This window comes from Pteropus medius, unplaced genomic scaffold, assembly GCF_902729225.1.
Source record: "Pteropus medius unplaced genomic scaffold, Ma_sr-lr_union100, whole genome shotgun sequence".
Taxonomy (NCBI): domain Eukaryota; kingdom Metazoa; phylum Chordata; class Mammalia; order Chiroptera; family Pteropodidae; genus Pteropus; species Pteropus medius.
Genome location: NW_024349505.1, coordinates 337,035 through 351,983, shown reverse-complemented (window position 1 = coordinate 351,983; position 14,949 = coordinate 337,035). Strand labels below are relative to the sequence as shown.

Sequence of the window (14,949 nt, the reverse complement as noted above, 5' to 3'; positions counted from 1 at the left end):
TGACTATGTTAATTACCATATGTGTATTGCTTGCTATCTATAAGCATTAGAAGGAAGTACTTTATATCTAAAGGACATTTTATGGTTTAATTTGTTCAGTGGCTCATTTGGAGGATTGAAAAGGAAGAGGTATAAGCTCTCACTGGGTTTGATAAGGACATCATCTTTTGGAATGAGGTGCATATATATATATATATGCAAGACTTGAACAAGGTTTTGGCTATATTGTCTAGACTTGAGCAAATGCTAGTGCTACTGCTAAAGAGAAAATATATGACCAGTGGGGATAAAGGAATACTGATTAGTTAACATTTGAGAAATCATGTAATCCACTAAATAAACAAATATTTTCTCTTAATATTTACAGTTGGTCTGTAATAGCCTTGAATTGACAGGTACCATTGTCATTCCTAAGTATACACATCTTCCATTTTGTTACCTCCCTGTTTTCATTCCTTTTCTGCTTGCCTAGGACCTAAAGGAATTCTTCTCCCATCTTCAGTAGAAAATATTTAAGGGCCATTCTAGCCAGAATCTATGATGCTTTTTTTATTGTGTTATTGATGATATTCTTGAAGATTACATTCTAGTTCCATGTCAGTAAAGGTAATGACAGGGTGTCATATCCTTACCAAACAATGTTTTTATTTATTTATTTATTTATTAATAAGTTATTTCTGGCCATTCCCCACTCCCCAATTTCAAAAATGATGAGTCTGTGGTAATTTAATAATAGGAAAACCTAGCAAAGCAGAGTTCTGTAATTTTGTCATCTAGAAATAAACACATTTTGATATCTATCCTTCCCATATGTTTTTAGTACATACATATTTAAACAATACACTTCAAACGGTACATACTGTTTTACAACTGACTTTAAAAAGCTGTATTATGAATATTTTCCATGTTATTAAATATTCTAAAATATTTTCAATAGCTGCATTGTAGTCCATCATATAAAACAATATTTATTTAATCCATCTCTATCATTAGATGTTAGCTGGCTTTTAAGTTTTTGCTTTTATAAATTATACAGAAGAGAAGCTTGCATAATGCTTTGAGTACTTCTCTGGCTATGTCTTCACAATAGTTTTTTAGGTAGTTTCATGTGTATAATATTATTAGTTTTTGCTTCACTGAAACAAATTTGCTAGAAGGAGAAAACTAATATTTATTGAATGCTCATATACCAAATATTGTGCTGGATACCTTGTCGTCTTATATTTCATAGATTCTAGCTGTCTTTATCCCAATTTTATAGATGAAAACTAAATGCATGTCTTAAGATATTTCGCAGTAGGTTGAAAGTATGTAGAATATGTTTAAATGTTTTGTTTAGCAAATAACAAAGACCTTAAACAGTTACAGGAAGTAATGCAAACTTATAGGTGAAATTTTTTATTCTATTTTTGCTTTGGCATTTACAAGACTTAATATCTTCATGTTTCACCTAAAGGGTTTTAGGTCTAAAAATTATGGTAATTGGTATTCTTAACTTAGGGGGGGAAAATAGGTGATTCCCTTGTGAATTTTCAATTTTTAGTAATATGACCACTGTTATAGACAAATTTATAAATCACATTTTTTCTTTAAATTAGAAGCAGATAATAATTGTCTACTAGGTGATAATGGTTTCTCTTCACTTAAATTCCAGGCATAGCTTTTTTCAAATCTTGCACTCGTAAGATCTAAGAAATTAAAATTAAGTGATACAAGGATGAAAAATGTTTGCAGAGGAAGTGTAGGAGCAATGAGATGTCATGACTATATGCTTTTGCAAAGCTAGTTTCGACCCCTTTGCCTATGAGTCCGTATCTACCCTATTTTGATAAGTGAGATTGTTGTTTTTAGGACCTAGTATTATCTAATGCACTGGTTTGTTTCGTCTCAGTCACATCGATCAAACAACAACATGGCAGGACCCCAGGAAGGCCATGCTCTCCCAGATGAATGTTACAGCCCCCACCAGTCCACCAGTGCAGCAGAATATGATGAACTCAGCCTCAGGTGAGTGAGACACTGTAATCAGACCACACCGATTAATGCTCGTGCATTGGTAAAACTTTCTTTGGAAAATGGTAATTATTCTTTTAGGGAAACTGTAACATGGGTGATGGTTATTTTTCATTCAGTTTCATATGAGAGGCTTTATTTCAAAATAACATGCAATATGCCAAAGCATGGTTTAGTCATTAATACATAAAGGTGCTGGTGACTAAAAGCCAACAGTATTTAAAGTTTCAGTTCTGAAGTGAGTATCTCAAATTCCTAATTTCATTCATTTTGACATGCTTGTGATTTCTTCTGTTTTCTTGTGTCTGACATCTTAAAATTGAAGACTTTCCCCTTCCTTTTGTGGTTTGGATGTGAAACCAAACTGGTGTTTTAACCCCCTACCTTTTAAAAGCAGATATTCGTTCTACTTTGAGATTAACTGAAAGATAGCAACTTGTAAACCCAAGACATCCTTCTTATGTCTTGTATGTGTTATTGAACAGATTTCCACCTTTTTCACAGAAGATACCTGAGTATAAATTTTTTTCTGCCTCTTATTTGGCATTTTACTTAAATTGCCATTTTTCTCATCTGCATAATGACAAGTGACAATGCCCCTTACTATAGAGAGAAAGATATTAAAGTAAATAATATGGTACATATAAAGCTTTTATTACAGTTCTAGTACATAGTAAGTACTAAATAAAGATTTAGTTTAATTCCTTCTTCCCTAGTTAAATACCGTCTGGCTCCTTTTTTCTTTTTTATGTGGGCCCAAGTAAGGCAATGGCTACCCCATTATGCATCTTTGTGCAGATTAGGAAAAAGTATCCCTTCTTCTGGGAAGATGCAACTCCATGCCTGGCATCAGGGACTGGAGCACTGGGGCTTGATTTCTGACCACTTCCCTGCCCTCCACACTTTACCCCTTTTGCTGAGTGTCCTGGTTCAGAGTATGGATGACAACAGTAATTTGCAGCCCTAGTGGCCTTAATGGCTTTGTTCTTCACAGCTCATACATCTTCCTGCCCGACAAACTGACACATAATATTGATAGCTGCACTATAGATTCTCTTAAATAGCAGCCTTTGGCAAAGGACTGATTGCAGTTAGGAAGGTGGTACAGTTAGTTGACAAAAGGATTCCTTGACTTGGAGAGCTCACAGAATTTTAAATATCCTTCTGAAACTGAAGACGATGACACATTGGAATGTTTCTACTGTTCTATAACTCTATTCTTGCTTTTGGTGGATCGAACACTTTTCTAAAGAGTTAAGTGCTAAGAATGAAAATCTAGGTAAGGTTCATAAGTAAGCTTTTCCTGTCATATACTTAGTTTACGTAAATTCTTGAAGTAGGATTATTTCCTTAAATCTTCCATTTTAGCTTCCATTTTAATCTGAATACATTTACTTATTCTCAGAATCTTATGTGGGGCATTTAATTTAAATTTTAAAAATTTAAAGGCAAAAAATTATGTGTGTATTTATTAACTAATATTTTACTTGGCAACTATTTTTTTAATTATCACATTTTCAAATAAAAGTTATGAAAGCTGCCTTATTTCTATAGTCCAAAGAAGATGATTGAGATTATTCATTTTGTCATCCTCCACCTAAAACTATACCTAGGAAGTTTGTAGCAAATAACTTCTTGATTTAAATTTTATTTTGAGAGACTAGGCATTTTGCATCAGCAAAGTTTAATTGTAATTCTCTCAGAACATTGTTTATTCCTATTAAATTTTCTGATGGTAGTGGTCTAAAGAAATGGGGAGAGTTTGTTTTCAAATTTATCTTTAAAATCAAAAATATATATCAAATTTGTTTTAGTGGGTTTTAGAATATTTGTGTATATTTTATTTAAGCTCTGTTTTGTTTATAAAATACAAAATGTGTTTTTATACACTTCATATAAGTTAATAGTCATGTTTAATTAAGAGCTATATTTTTATATTTTCCAATTACAGTTGACATACAATATTACGTTAATTTCAGGTGTACAACATAGTGATTAGACATTTATATACCTTACTAAATGATCCCCCCGATAAGTCTAGTACCTATCTGACACCATACATAGTTATTACAATATGGATTATATTCCCTGTGCTGTACTTTCTATACCCATGACTAATTTTATGACTAGCAATTTATATTTCTCAATCTCTTTCACCGTTTTTGCCCATTCCCTCCACTTCCCTCCCATCTAGAACGGCTGTATTTAGTAAAGAGTGGTGCAGGAGCAATTTGAGTAGACTGTGAAGAAGCTTGATTGTAGTGAGTGAGGAGTGAAAGTGGGACAAGTATGAAGAGAAGGTTGGAGATAGAGTTGAAGGGAGGACCTGAAATGGTAAAACCACCCCAAAAGAGACTTGAGCATGTTTAAATAGCAATTGAAGGTATTAAATAAGAAGAAATCCTATTTATATACCAGCCATTCTCTTAGGTCTCATTGTACAATCTCATTTAATTCTCATACTGGCCATATAAGTTAGGTGCTGTTATTAGTCTCACTTCACATCTGAGAAAATTTGTTCATAAATACAAATGGGTCTAAACTGTCAAATCAGTTAAGGCTGTCGATAACACCTATATAGTAAATGCCTCGTTTACTCTGAATTACATACACGAGATTGTTGTCTTTCATTGCTTCCATTTCAGTGGACATTTAAGAATAGAGGACTTCTACATGGTATTGAAATGCTTTGGAATGAATGTCACAAGAACTGTGATCTTGATATACCTCATGTTCACATAAAATTGTAGCCAAAATGTCATGTTAATAAGTTTTCAACCTCGGGGCTTCTCTTTCTCCATCTGGAAGGCACCCGCAGTACTTGCAGGCTGTGCATTCTCCAGCGTAGCACAGTTTCTCAGATGATCCCTCTCTCAGTCAGGAGTTTCTCCTTGAGAAAAGCAGCAAACATGCTGATTATCTGTGCTTGGAAAATAATCTTTTAAGGAGTTTTTAAAACCCGGAGACAGTGAGGAAAGAGATTTGTGAGGGTATTTAAATAAATTTATAGGGCATTTACTGTAACAAAGCAGCACATGGTTTCCAGTTAATCAGGGTATCTACAGACAGTTTTCACCCTGAAGGGAATGCCTTCTAAGTCTGCTAATCTTTAGCCTTCAGATAAAAGAAAGCTATACAGCTCTTTTTAAACACTTTACTTGGTTAATCAAACTAAATGCAACTTGATTTACATTTTTATCATTAATTAAACTAGAACTTTCTAGCTTTGCGCTTTTTAAAAAAGAATTCTCGTGCAAATATTTGAGTCCAGCTTTGTGTTCTGCCCTAATTATTTCTAGTCAGACCACTTTCCTTAAAATACTATAATTTTTCTCTAGACTCTCCAGACCTAACTTTAAATAGTGGGCTAGATTGAGTGATGTTTTTAAGGTTCTCTCCAATTGTAGGCTTTATGGAATCCTATTTCTTTTATTCAGTCTAAAGCAGTTTAACAAAAATGATTAGTTTATTTTTGTTTTTACAAGTCCTTTTTCAAAATGTGAGGTTCAAATGATGGATTTCATTGCTTGACTAGAAACTTGTAGTTTGTAATTAGCCAAATTTCTAAGTATATATAATTGAGAAAGCACTTAAAGGTGCACCTGGAAAGGGTTCTGGAGGCAAGGAGCTACTCCATTTAATTGGCAAATAAATGACAGTGAACTTTGTGAAAAGAATTTGAATTAAATTAAATTTAAAAATGAAAGAAAATTTCAATAATTCAGTAAGATAATGGTTCTGTTTTACTTTATGTTAAAATATGGAATAATATATATACCCTATTATTTGAGATGACTGCTCTTTAGAAGTTCTATTAAATATATATGGTTATAGCATATTAATTTAATAGCCTTTTGATATATACTTAGGATCTATATAAAATAGTTTCTCTACATACTGAGAGTTATATAAACATTAGTGATTTTTATGCTAGACATTAGAAAATAAGGCCTTGGGGAGAGAAAAGTGTTACTTCTTTAACCAGCTCTATTTGTATGAAGATGTTACATTTTTTTGGTAATACCTTGTTGGCAGTGACCACAAGATTGCTAAATCTTAAAGCAACAATAAAGTCAAGAAGTATACTCTATTAATAATTTAAAAATAACTTGATGCCAAAGGGCTGGTAACTGTTTAGGAATATTAAAAATCATAAGTTATGATTTAAATTAAGCAAAATCAATTAACCTAATTATCAGCTTTAAAAACATTCCTTTGATAACAATCTGAAGTCAAATGTCTTATTACCACTAGTTTTAAAGGATTCGTTATTTTTAAGTTTTAAAGTCAGACATTTATTTGACTAATGCCTAGATCTACCACTTTAAGATTTCCCTATAAACCTACACGGAATTCCTAGGAAATACCTCAAGATAGGTGGAGAAAGGTGATACATGTTAGAGGAATGTGCTAACCATCTTCATTGCAGGAGGGGAAAATGTTGAGAAGCAAGCAGAGTAGTAGTACAGAGCTGCCTTAATGTTTGTCTGCTTTATTATTCCTGCTCTGTCAGAGCGCAAAAAGACCAAATGGAAAAGAAATATTATTACCAAGAAAAATGACAGAGAATAGATGTGAAATATAAAAATGACAGGTAAGAGGTAGGTGTAAGATTTTTAACTTTAAAAAGCCCAGAAAAGGGAAAGGATGTGTCAGAAGTTGCAAAGTTGACAGTAGGTTTCAAGAGTTGGTAATTCCTATGTATTGTAGTTCACAAACTTTGAAGTTCTACTTTTCACCATTGGAGCTAACTGAGAAGGAATTAGAAGAGAGAGTTAAGATCAAAGTCTCTTGGAGTCTGCTGGACATGGATTTGAATCCCAGCCGTCACTTACTGCTTATGAGATCTTGGACAAGTTACTGCACTTACCTGTGCCTTGGTTTCTTCACTTGGAAAACGGGGCTAACAATATAACACTGAACTTTAGGGCTACTGTGAAGATTAAATAATAGAACCTATATAAGGTGATTGGCACATAGTTAGAAATTATTGTTAATAATGTATAGTGGTTGTGATAATATATTGCATATATAATAGATAAGTAAATGTGATCTGTATTTTATAAATTAATTGGCTTATATTAACTAGTTGCCACTGTTTCTTCATTTAAAATAATTTTAAAAATCTGCTACCACATTGTCTTGGGGCTACATTTACATGAATTTACATGAGTCAAATGTTTATGGTTATTTCTAAAGTTCTCGATTATTATAAAATAGAAATTATTTGTCAATCTGAAGTCACAGTATATGTAACAAGACTGTATTGAAGTATATCAACAGTATTTAAGGAATAAAAGTGTAGCAAAGCCCAAAGTCAGAGCAATGAGTGAAATAAAAGACAGAGATAGTATATTTTATTATTTACTCTCAAGCTCCTAACTTAAATGTCTTTTAAAATTGTATTTTCTCACCTGGAAATTTAGATAAATTAAGAAAAGATGGCCACAGGAAAGGGGAAGGTAGTAAAAAGCAGAAATGATAATAATCTAGAATCAATAACACTAATTCTTAAGAAACCTAGTTATTTTATATAGTTTGTCTTGATTTATTTGATGATTAAGTTCCTGAAAAATGGTTAGTAATATAGAAACAAGAACCATTTTTCTTGTTTAAAAGTATGGACCAGTACATTTCATTTTAATAAAAGAAATAAATAATAAATAAAGATAAAAATATTTGTGAAATAGCAAAATAATTCAATGAGAATGTCCAACCAAGTTGCAGATGATGTTAGCTTGCAATTATCTTATCTTCTCCAGTACTGTAGTTCTTCCAAAGTCTTTCTTAAACCCTATGATGCCTTACACATGGCACTTTTTAATCTTGATGGCTTCTTGACCTTGCTGCTTAATGAAGCATGCCACTTATGTCAGGGCAGCTAATAGCCTGTTTTACTTTGTGAGAACGTCTCACTCCTTTTCCACTGGGGATCACTTTTGATGTTAACAGATTTCAGTCATGATTTTTAACTTAACAGTATTTTCTAAATAATATTAAAACTCAGATTACCGGGCAGGGCAGCAACATTTGGCAAATGGAACAATAGGTATTGGCTGATAAATTGTCATTCTTTGTGCCCAGTCTACCCAGCTGGGCATCTAAAATAAGTTCCCAGCATAAGACCCTTTCCTGCGCACCGCCCCCCGCCCCCGCCCCACAGAAATACATCAGACAAACTTGGCATGTATAATCTGTAACATATTTAAAATATTCATTTCTTTTTTGAAGAAACCCAAATGAATCATTTTGAAAGGCGGATGTATAGAGTTATTTCGGTTTTTAGTAGCTTCAGATCAGTTTTTTTATAATGCTCCATTTTTAAAAAAATTATTTTAATTTGAGAATCATAATATCCAAAATAATTATCTAAATATCAAATGTGTTAGGGAATATTGTGTTCTTATATTTAGTTATTTGCTTGATTATTTTAGGTAAGGTAATTTTTTCCTGCCTTCTTGGCTTATTTTAAAAGTTATCTTCTAAAGCAAGGAACGAAATATAGAAACTCAAGACTTTTGAGTTCCCTTTACCTGACCTTAGAGCACAAATAAATATATTTTTTAAATTTATTAGAACTCTATGAAGTAATTGAGAAAGGATAGTTCATTTGAATTCTGAAAGTTACTAAGTTTTTAGTGTAACTGAATTTAATGAAAAAGAAAAGGATATAAGCTTATTTCTGTTATTTTAACCAACAAACTTAGAAAAGTAGAAAGATGTTATAAAAGAATATAAAGAAAAAAAATTTGAATACACTATTATCATTACCACGAGCCCTCTTAGTAAAATAAGTTATTAGATAGTGGTGCTTAAAAATAGAAGTGTCCCTGTTCAGCTTTTCCTCTGTGATGATTTGCAGTATTTTGTAAACTTCATTTAGCTTTGGAGAGAGGATGAAAAAGAGATTATAAATTATTTACATGTAAGAACCAAATAAATGCCTGTTTTATTTCCTTCTTGATAAGTGTTGGAATATTATTTTTCTCTTTCCCACTGATTTCTAAATCCTTCTGTTTACTCTATCGCTACAATAACTTTATGACTCATAAGAGGAATATTTGTGTGAAAGATTAAGATGCTAATTCTTTAAAAATGATATCCATTGACTACCATATATAGGCAGCATCAGTGAAATGAAAAAATCCTGCAACAATAGACAGAATTTTCCTAAATAATATTTTATTTTAATGTCAATCAGGTAAGGGGGTAGAATAACTTACTTTAGGTTAAAATTTTAACAAAAGGTCATTGCTTAATTTGAACATTCTGAAGTCTAAATGAGCTTAACAGAAAGCTAATCTTTTATGAATGTACTTACTGAAACTCTAAGCTATTAAGTTAAAATCTAAAAGAATCAAGTTGCACTGAAGAAAGTCTGGAGAGTTGCATATTAGGAAGTACTCCGAGCTTATACTTGGTCTTTTTCTCTTGGAAGTTCATCCAGCTGTAACAAATAGGAAAATGATTTTTCAGAAAGTCATTTCACCTTGAGATAATTGAATTGTTCCCTTTTTAAATCATTGATTCAATTAACATTAAAAGTCCTACTTTCAACTACGTACTGTAATGTCCACTGGGATTGCAGAGTGAAGTTGAAACATTTTTTCACATATAACTATAGCAATAAATGTTGTGGCAGACATGCGCCAAGTGCTGAGAAAGAGGAGGAATATGTGAATCAGTAGTCAGGAGAGTAAAGAAGACGTCTTTAAAGAGGCAGAGGTTCATTCATTCCATCAACAAATAGTTAATATGTGCCAGGTACTATTCTAAATCATGAGAATACAGAATATAAACAATATACAGTGTGTCAGATAGTTAAAATAAAAAGAGAAAAATAAACCTGTTAAGTAATGGTCAGAGAGTGATTGGCTGAGAGGGAGATGATTTTACATAGATTCTCCAGTGAAGCCCTCTATAATTGATACCTTTTGAGCAGAGATCTGAATGAACTGAGAGGCATGCAGATAATCTGGGAGAAAGGGGAGGAATGTTCCATGCTTAACACAAGAGGCAGTTCATAGGTGCTGAGGCGTGTTTGGGGAACAGTAAGGAGGCCGTTGCAACTATAGTAGAGTCAGTGAAAGGTAGCATGGAAGCCATATTATATAGAGACTTACAGTTTTGAACACAGTGATATAATCTGAATAAGTTTTTTTTTGTTTGTTTGTTTTTTTTGTTGTTTTTTTTTTAAGTAGGATGATAAGCTAGGGGCAATTGCAATAACTTCGGGGAAAGGATGGACCAGTTTGGTAGAGGTGGAAATGGTGAGAAATGGTTGGATTCAGGACCTGAATTTGAAGATGAGTGGGAATTAAGTTTGCTGAGGAAAGGGGAAGTAAAGGTAGAAGTTAATATGTGAGAAATTACTGAGGCCTAAAACTCCCAGCACCACCACATCACTAGTGATGGAATGGCAGAGAAATGAGACTAAAGACATTTGCAGATTTTTGTGTGTAAGAAATTTGAACTTTATCCTGTAAAATTTGAGAGACCATTAAAAATATGACTCTTCCCTAGGATCCTTTCCCTATGGGAGGGAACCTTCTGTACAGGGTCCCTGTTTTTGTTAGAAGATCGTTTCATGTTTGAGACCCAGGTTTATTTTCTCATAAACCTGCCTCTTTATATTATACACAGATTTTGTAAGTTAAATACATTATTGGAACAAAATGACAGAATTATTTCGAGAAAGAATAAGGAGCTGAATTTTTTTTTGAATACCACAAGCCCTGCCCTGTATCAAGCGCTTTCTCCTTCAGTTCTCTCAACAATTAATTGAGAAGAGTGTTTATCTTCATTGTCTAGATAAAAAAGTGAGCCTCAAGCAGATTTAGAAACTTGCCCAAAATGAGAAGGCTAATAAATCTTGGATCCAAGATTTGAACCCAGGTCTGTCTGACTCAGAACCTTTTACAGTTTTCTCTTAACTGTGCTGTATTTCTAGATTTTAACGCTGAAATTATGTTTAGTTTTATTTCTAATACATCAACGGTAATTTTTTAAAACCGAGTAACCCATTTAATGGTACTTTTGCTCTATATTGATAAGTTTGAGTTAATGATAACTTGTTCTATCAAAGAGTTTAATAAAACAAGTTAACCTTGTTGATTTTCTGTATTCCAGATCAGTGGTTCTCAATTTGCAATGTGTGGAAGAATTGCCTAGGTATTTGTTAAAATGCAGATTCTGATTAATTAGATCTGGAATGGGACCTGAGATTCTGCATTTCTAACAAGTTTCCAAGTGATAACAATACTGCTGGTTCTTGGACTACACAGATAGAATGGTAAACTTAAAACCATAGAAACATTAATGATCTACTTTTATTCCTATTTTTATTTTTATTTTCAGTTGGAATAAAAACTTTACTGAATGCCTAAAATATATGAATAACTCCATCATTTCATATGAGAGCTTATTTAATATAAAAATCCTGCAAAATGTTATCAACTTTTTTTTTTAATCTATGATTTATAAAAGCACAAACTGAGAATCTAAGGGATTGTGACTTGACCAAGAACAATCAGTCACTTTTGCCACAAATAAGTTCTTAATTATTTCAGCTCAACAAACTTTGGTTTTGTTTGGTGGCAATGTTACCTCTGGGGATACAAAGACAAAAAATAAATAATAAAGGTACTTACTTTAACCCTTAGAGCCTGATGGGGGAGAGAGAGCGGTGTAGGCAAATTAGGGTATAGTGAGGCATCTGCTCCAAATGGGACATGCGCAGTGGTTGGGGGCACAGTATGCTAATGACTAGAATACAGGTAAGTAGAAGTGCCAGATGCATGGGCCAGAGTTTCGTCTTAATCTGCTACTCTGAACATTGTTATCTGCAGGGGAGTTGGGCTCATCAGAATGTTCTGGTAGTTTGTCAGAAGAATCTTCCAGCTACCTGTAAGACATAGAATACAAGGGAGGAAAAAGGAATAAGCTGACCATCACTCTTAGTATTTGTTTGCCTGAAGCAGATTTTCATTAGTATATTTATGATCTTTTTAGTTTCCAGTTTCTAGGCCAATATGTAAAAATGACACTGCCTAAGCTCATGATTTAGAGCTGCATGCTTTAAGTCAATTTTTGCCCTGAGAATAAAACTGTTACTATGGAAACCAGAAAAGAATTTTTTTTTTTTTTTTTTTTTTTAACCAAGATGATTTTATAAACTGCTCTTTCTTCAGTAAATGCATTTATACACACTTGTCCCATGTTTGGCTTACTGAAGTTACAAAAAATGTTAATGACAATAATTATTTGTTGTACATGATAATATTTTCCATTGTGTCTACCTAAAAATTTTGGTAGTGTGGGTGGAACTTTATGAGGAATTACTTAGTTAGGGCTTAGGAGGTCACACATGTAAATTTCAGATGTTTATGGAAGACTCCTTTGGAATCAAATCTGTAGAAGAGTCAGCCTTGAATGTATTAAGTTCCTATATGTTTTGAAAACCACAAGTCTGCTTAAGTCTGCTGATCAAAGTATCACAAACTAATCTGGTAGTAGTTTTTAATAAATGTTGCCATCTTTGTCCTGATCAGCCTTATAAAATTGAACATACCCAGTCATGAAAAGAATTCTCTATATTTTAGGGCAAATGATAATAAATTCTTCCCATACTAATATCTGGCCTATGGTTAAACTTAGTGTAAAAGACTCAATCTGCAATAAGCATACAAAGAATCAAAACAAGTGCAATTTCAACCAATAGGTGGGGAAAATTCTCACTACTGGCATAGAGTTGAGAAAAGTTTCTCAAAGACATGGCATGAGAATAGAGTAGAATTTCAGTAGGTAAAAACAGTGGAGGCTAGGAGGAGACAGTCTAGGGGGTGGGTACATTGAGAGGGGATGTATGTGGAGGTGAAAAGGCCATGACACTGCTAAGTGAAGGCAGACCTCAGAGATACTATATGAGTTTGGTTCCAGACCACCACAATAAAGTGAGTGTCTCAGTAAAGAAAATCCTAATCTTTTTGCCAGTGGGAGGTCTTGCCTTCAATTTGTAAAAAGCACATCTGTGAAGCACAGTAAAGTCAGATTTGCCTGTACTGGAAAGACAGGAGTAAACAAGTCATGCAGCTGGGAAGACTCACACAGAATGGATTACTTTTATTAATGTGATGGAATCATCTTACCAAAGAGAGAGCACCTGCATAGGAGAGGATGTTATATGTAGGCGAAGCCCTCTTGGGGAGGGATGAGTAGGAGTTAGCCAAGCAAGGAGAGTGGGTAGAAGAGTTCCTGCAGAGAAGTCCGAGAGAGAGGAGAGAAGTGCAAAGGACTAAAAGAAGACTGAGTGAGAGAGGGGTGTAAATGATAGTGGCAAATGCCTTTAGGACCTATGCAGTGCTATGTAATGCCTGACTATAGAGGGCCTTGAATAACCCAGTAAAGATTTGAGAATTTTTCCTGTGGGCTTTGGGTCAGAGAGCTACTTCCTCAGAGGAGGTGAGGCACACACAATGTTTCACATGTTGCAGTCGATTAACACCAATTTGGGGGCTATTATTAAAATTTAGCCATGGAAATGTGAAAATCTGTATTAAAGTTTTATTTGAGGAACAGACACAATTGTTATTATATCGGACATATTTTGTGAAATATCAGTGTCCAGCTGGTGAAGAAGGAGTAGTGTTGACCCTGTGAGAAACATTAAAGATATAGGAGTCATCTACACGATTATGACAGAAGCTGTGGCATTTCATAAAAATTCTAGGAAAATAAATATTTTTTAAAAACTACTTTTGATTAATGTTTGTCATATTTGCTGTATAGTACTTAAGAGCATGAGTTCTCTAGAGCTAGAATTGTCTGAGTTTGAATCATAGCTCTGCCACTTACTAGCCTGGGCTAAGCGATTTGGGGCAACTTTTTTGTGCCTTCGTTTCCTCATCTGTAAAGTAGGGATAATAATAATACCTGTGCCATGGGGCGAGGGGGGACTGTTAAATGAGTTAATAGTTGCTTACAGGGAACTTAGAATAATGCCTTACATATAGTAAGAACAGTTCATGATTCATTGTAAATACAAAAGATCAGAATTTCAAAACAAATTGGTCAGAATTAGGTACCTTTTAAAAAGCATTGCATCTACTTTTCTAGCTAGTACACATACATTCTAAGGAAACTACTTCTTGATAGTCCTGTACTTTGAACCACTCATCAGGGTGTGTTTAGTAAATTTTCAGTGTCCTGGGTGACTTTTTTATTCCTGAATTGTGTGACCAGGTGAGAGGGAGAGGTTGATCATCTAACTTGTGTCATAATCAAGACTTTCTTGTTTGATTAGATATTGCAAATGGTTTGTTAGTCATTACTAATGCAGGAGGGTCCTTGGGCAAGAGCAGGAAGCTGATGGTGAGTCACCTTTAATATTATGACATAGAGTATTTTATTTGTTTTTAAAATATTACAGGAAGTTAGTATTTGCTGTAGTGATAAGTTATCATTCAACCAGTAGTAGTAAATCCCACATAGAAATTTATTTTCAAGGATAGTTTAATTCTAATATATGACTTAACTTTAGTTATAGCCTACCACTCCCTCTTGCTTATCCTGATTTAAGTGTCCTTACCCTCTTACATCTCATTAAAATACTGACCTCTTTCTTACTGCCTTCTTGGTTGAGGATCTTTTTTATCTCCTCTCTTCCCCAGAAAAACTTTGGCGTGGTGGTCAGGCATGATATTCCAGCCTTGAAAAACTCGCACATCTTTCCCATGTCTAAGGGCTTACCTTTAGTATATGTAAATGTGATTTGGAATGAAAATATTTATTGCCCGCTCTGACTTGTTTAGAGCTTGTCCATGAGTTTGGAGAAATTGAAATTACCCTTTAGTCTTGGTATTACCCATTCAACCCTTTACCAGTTAAAATGATGGAGGTTTTATGGTCAAAATTTGATCATAAAAATGAGGGGGGCCA

General features: G+C 33.7%; 1 protein-coding gene across 12 annotated transcripts in view; it reads left to right on the top strand.

Moving 5' to 3' along the window:
* Positions 1-14,949, top strand: part of YAP1 (Yes1 associated transcriptional regulator) — a 102,740-nt gene that overhangs the window by 46,525 nt on the left and 41,266 nt on the right. For all 12 annotated transcript variants that reach the window (XM_039881948.1, XM_039881953.1, XM_039881960.1 and 9 more), the window contains exon 3: positions 1,892-2,007. In XM_039881948.1, the coding sequence (XP_039737882.1) occupies positions 1,892-2,007 (116 nt within the window). The remainder of the gene's footprint in view (positions 1-1,891; positions 2,008-14,949) is intronic.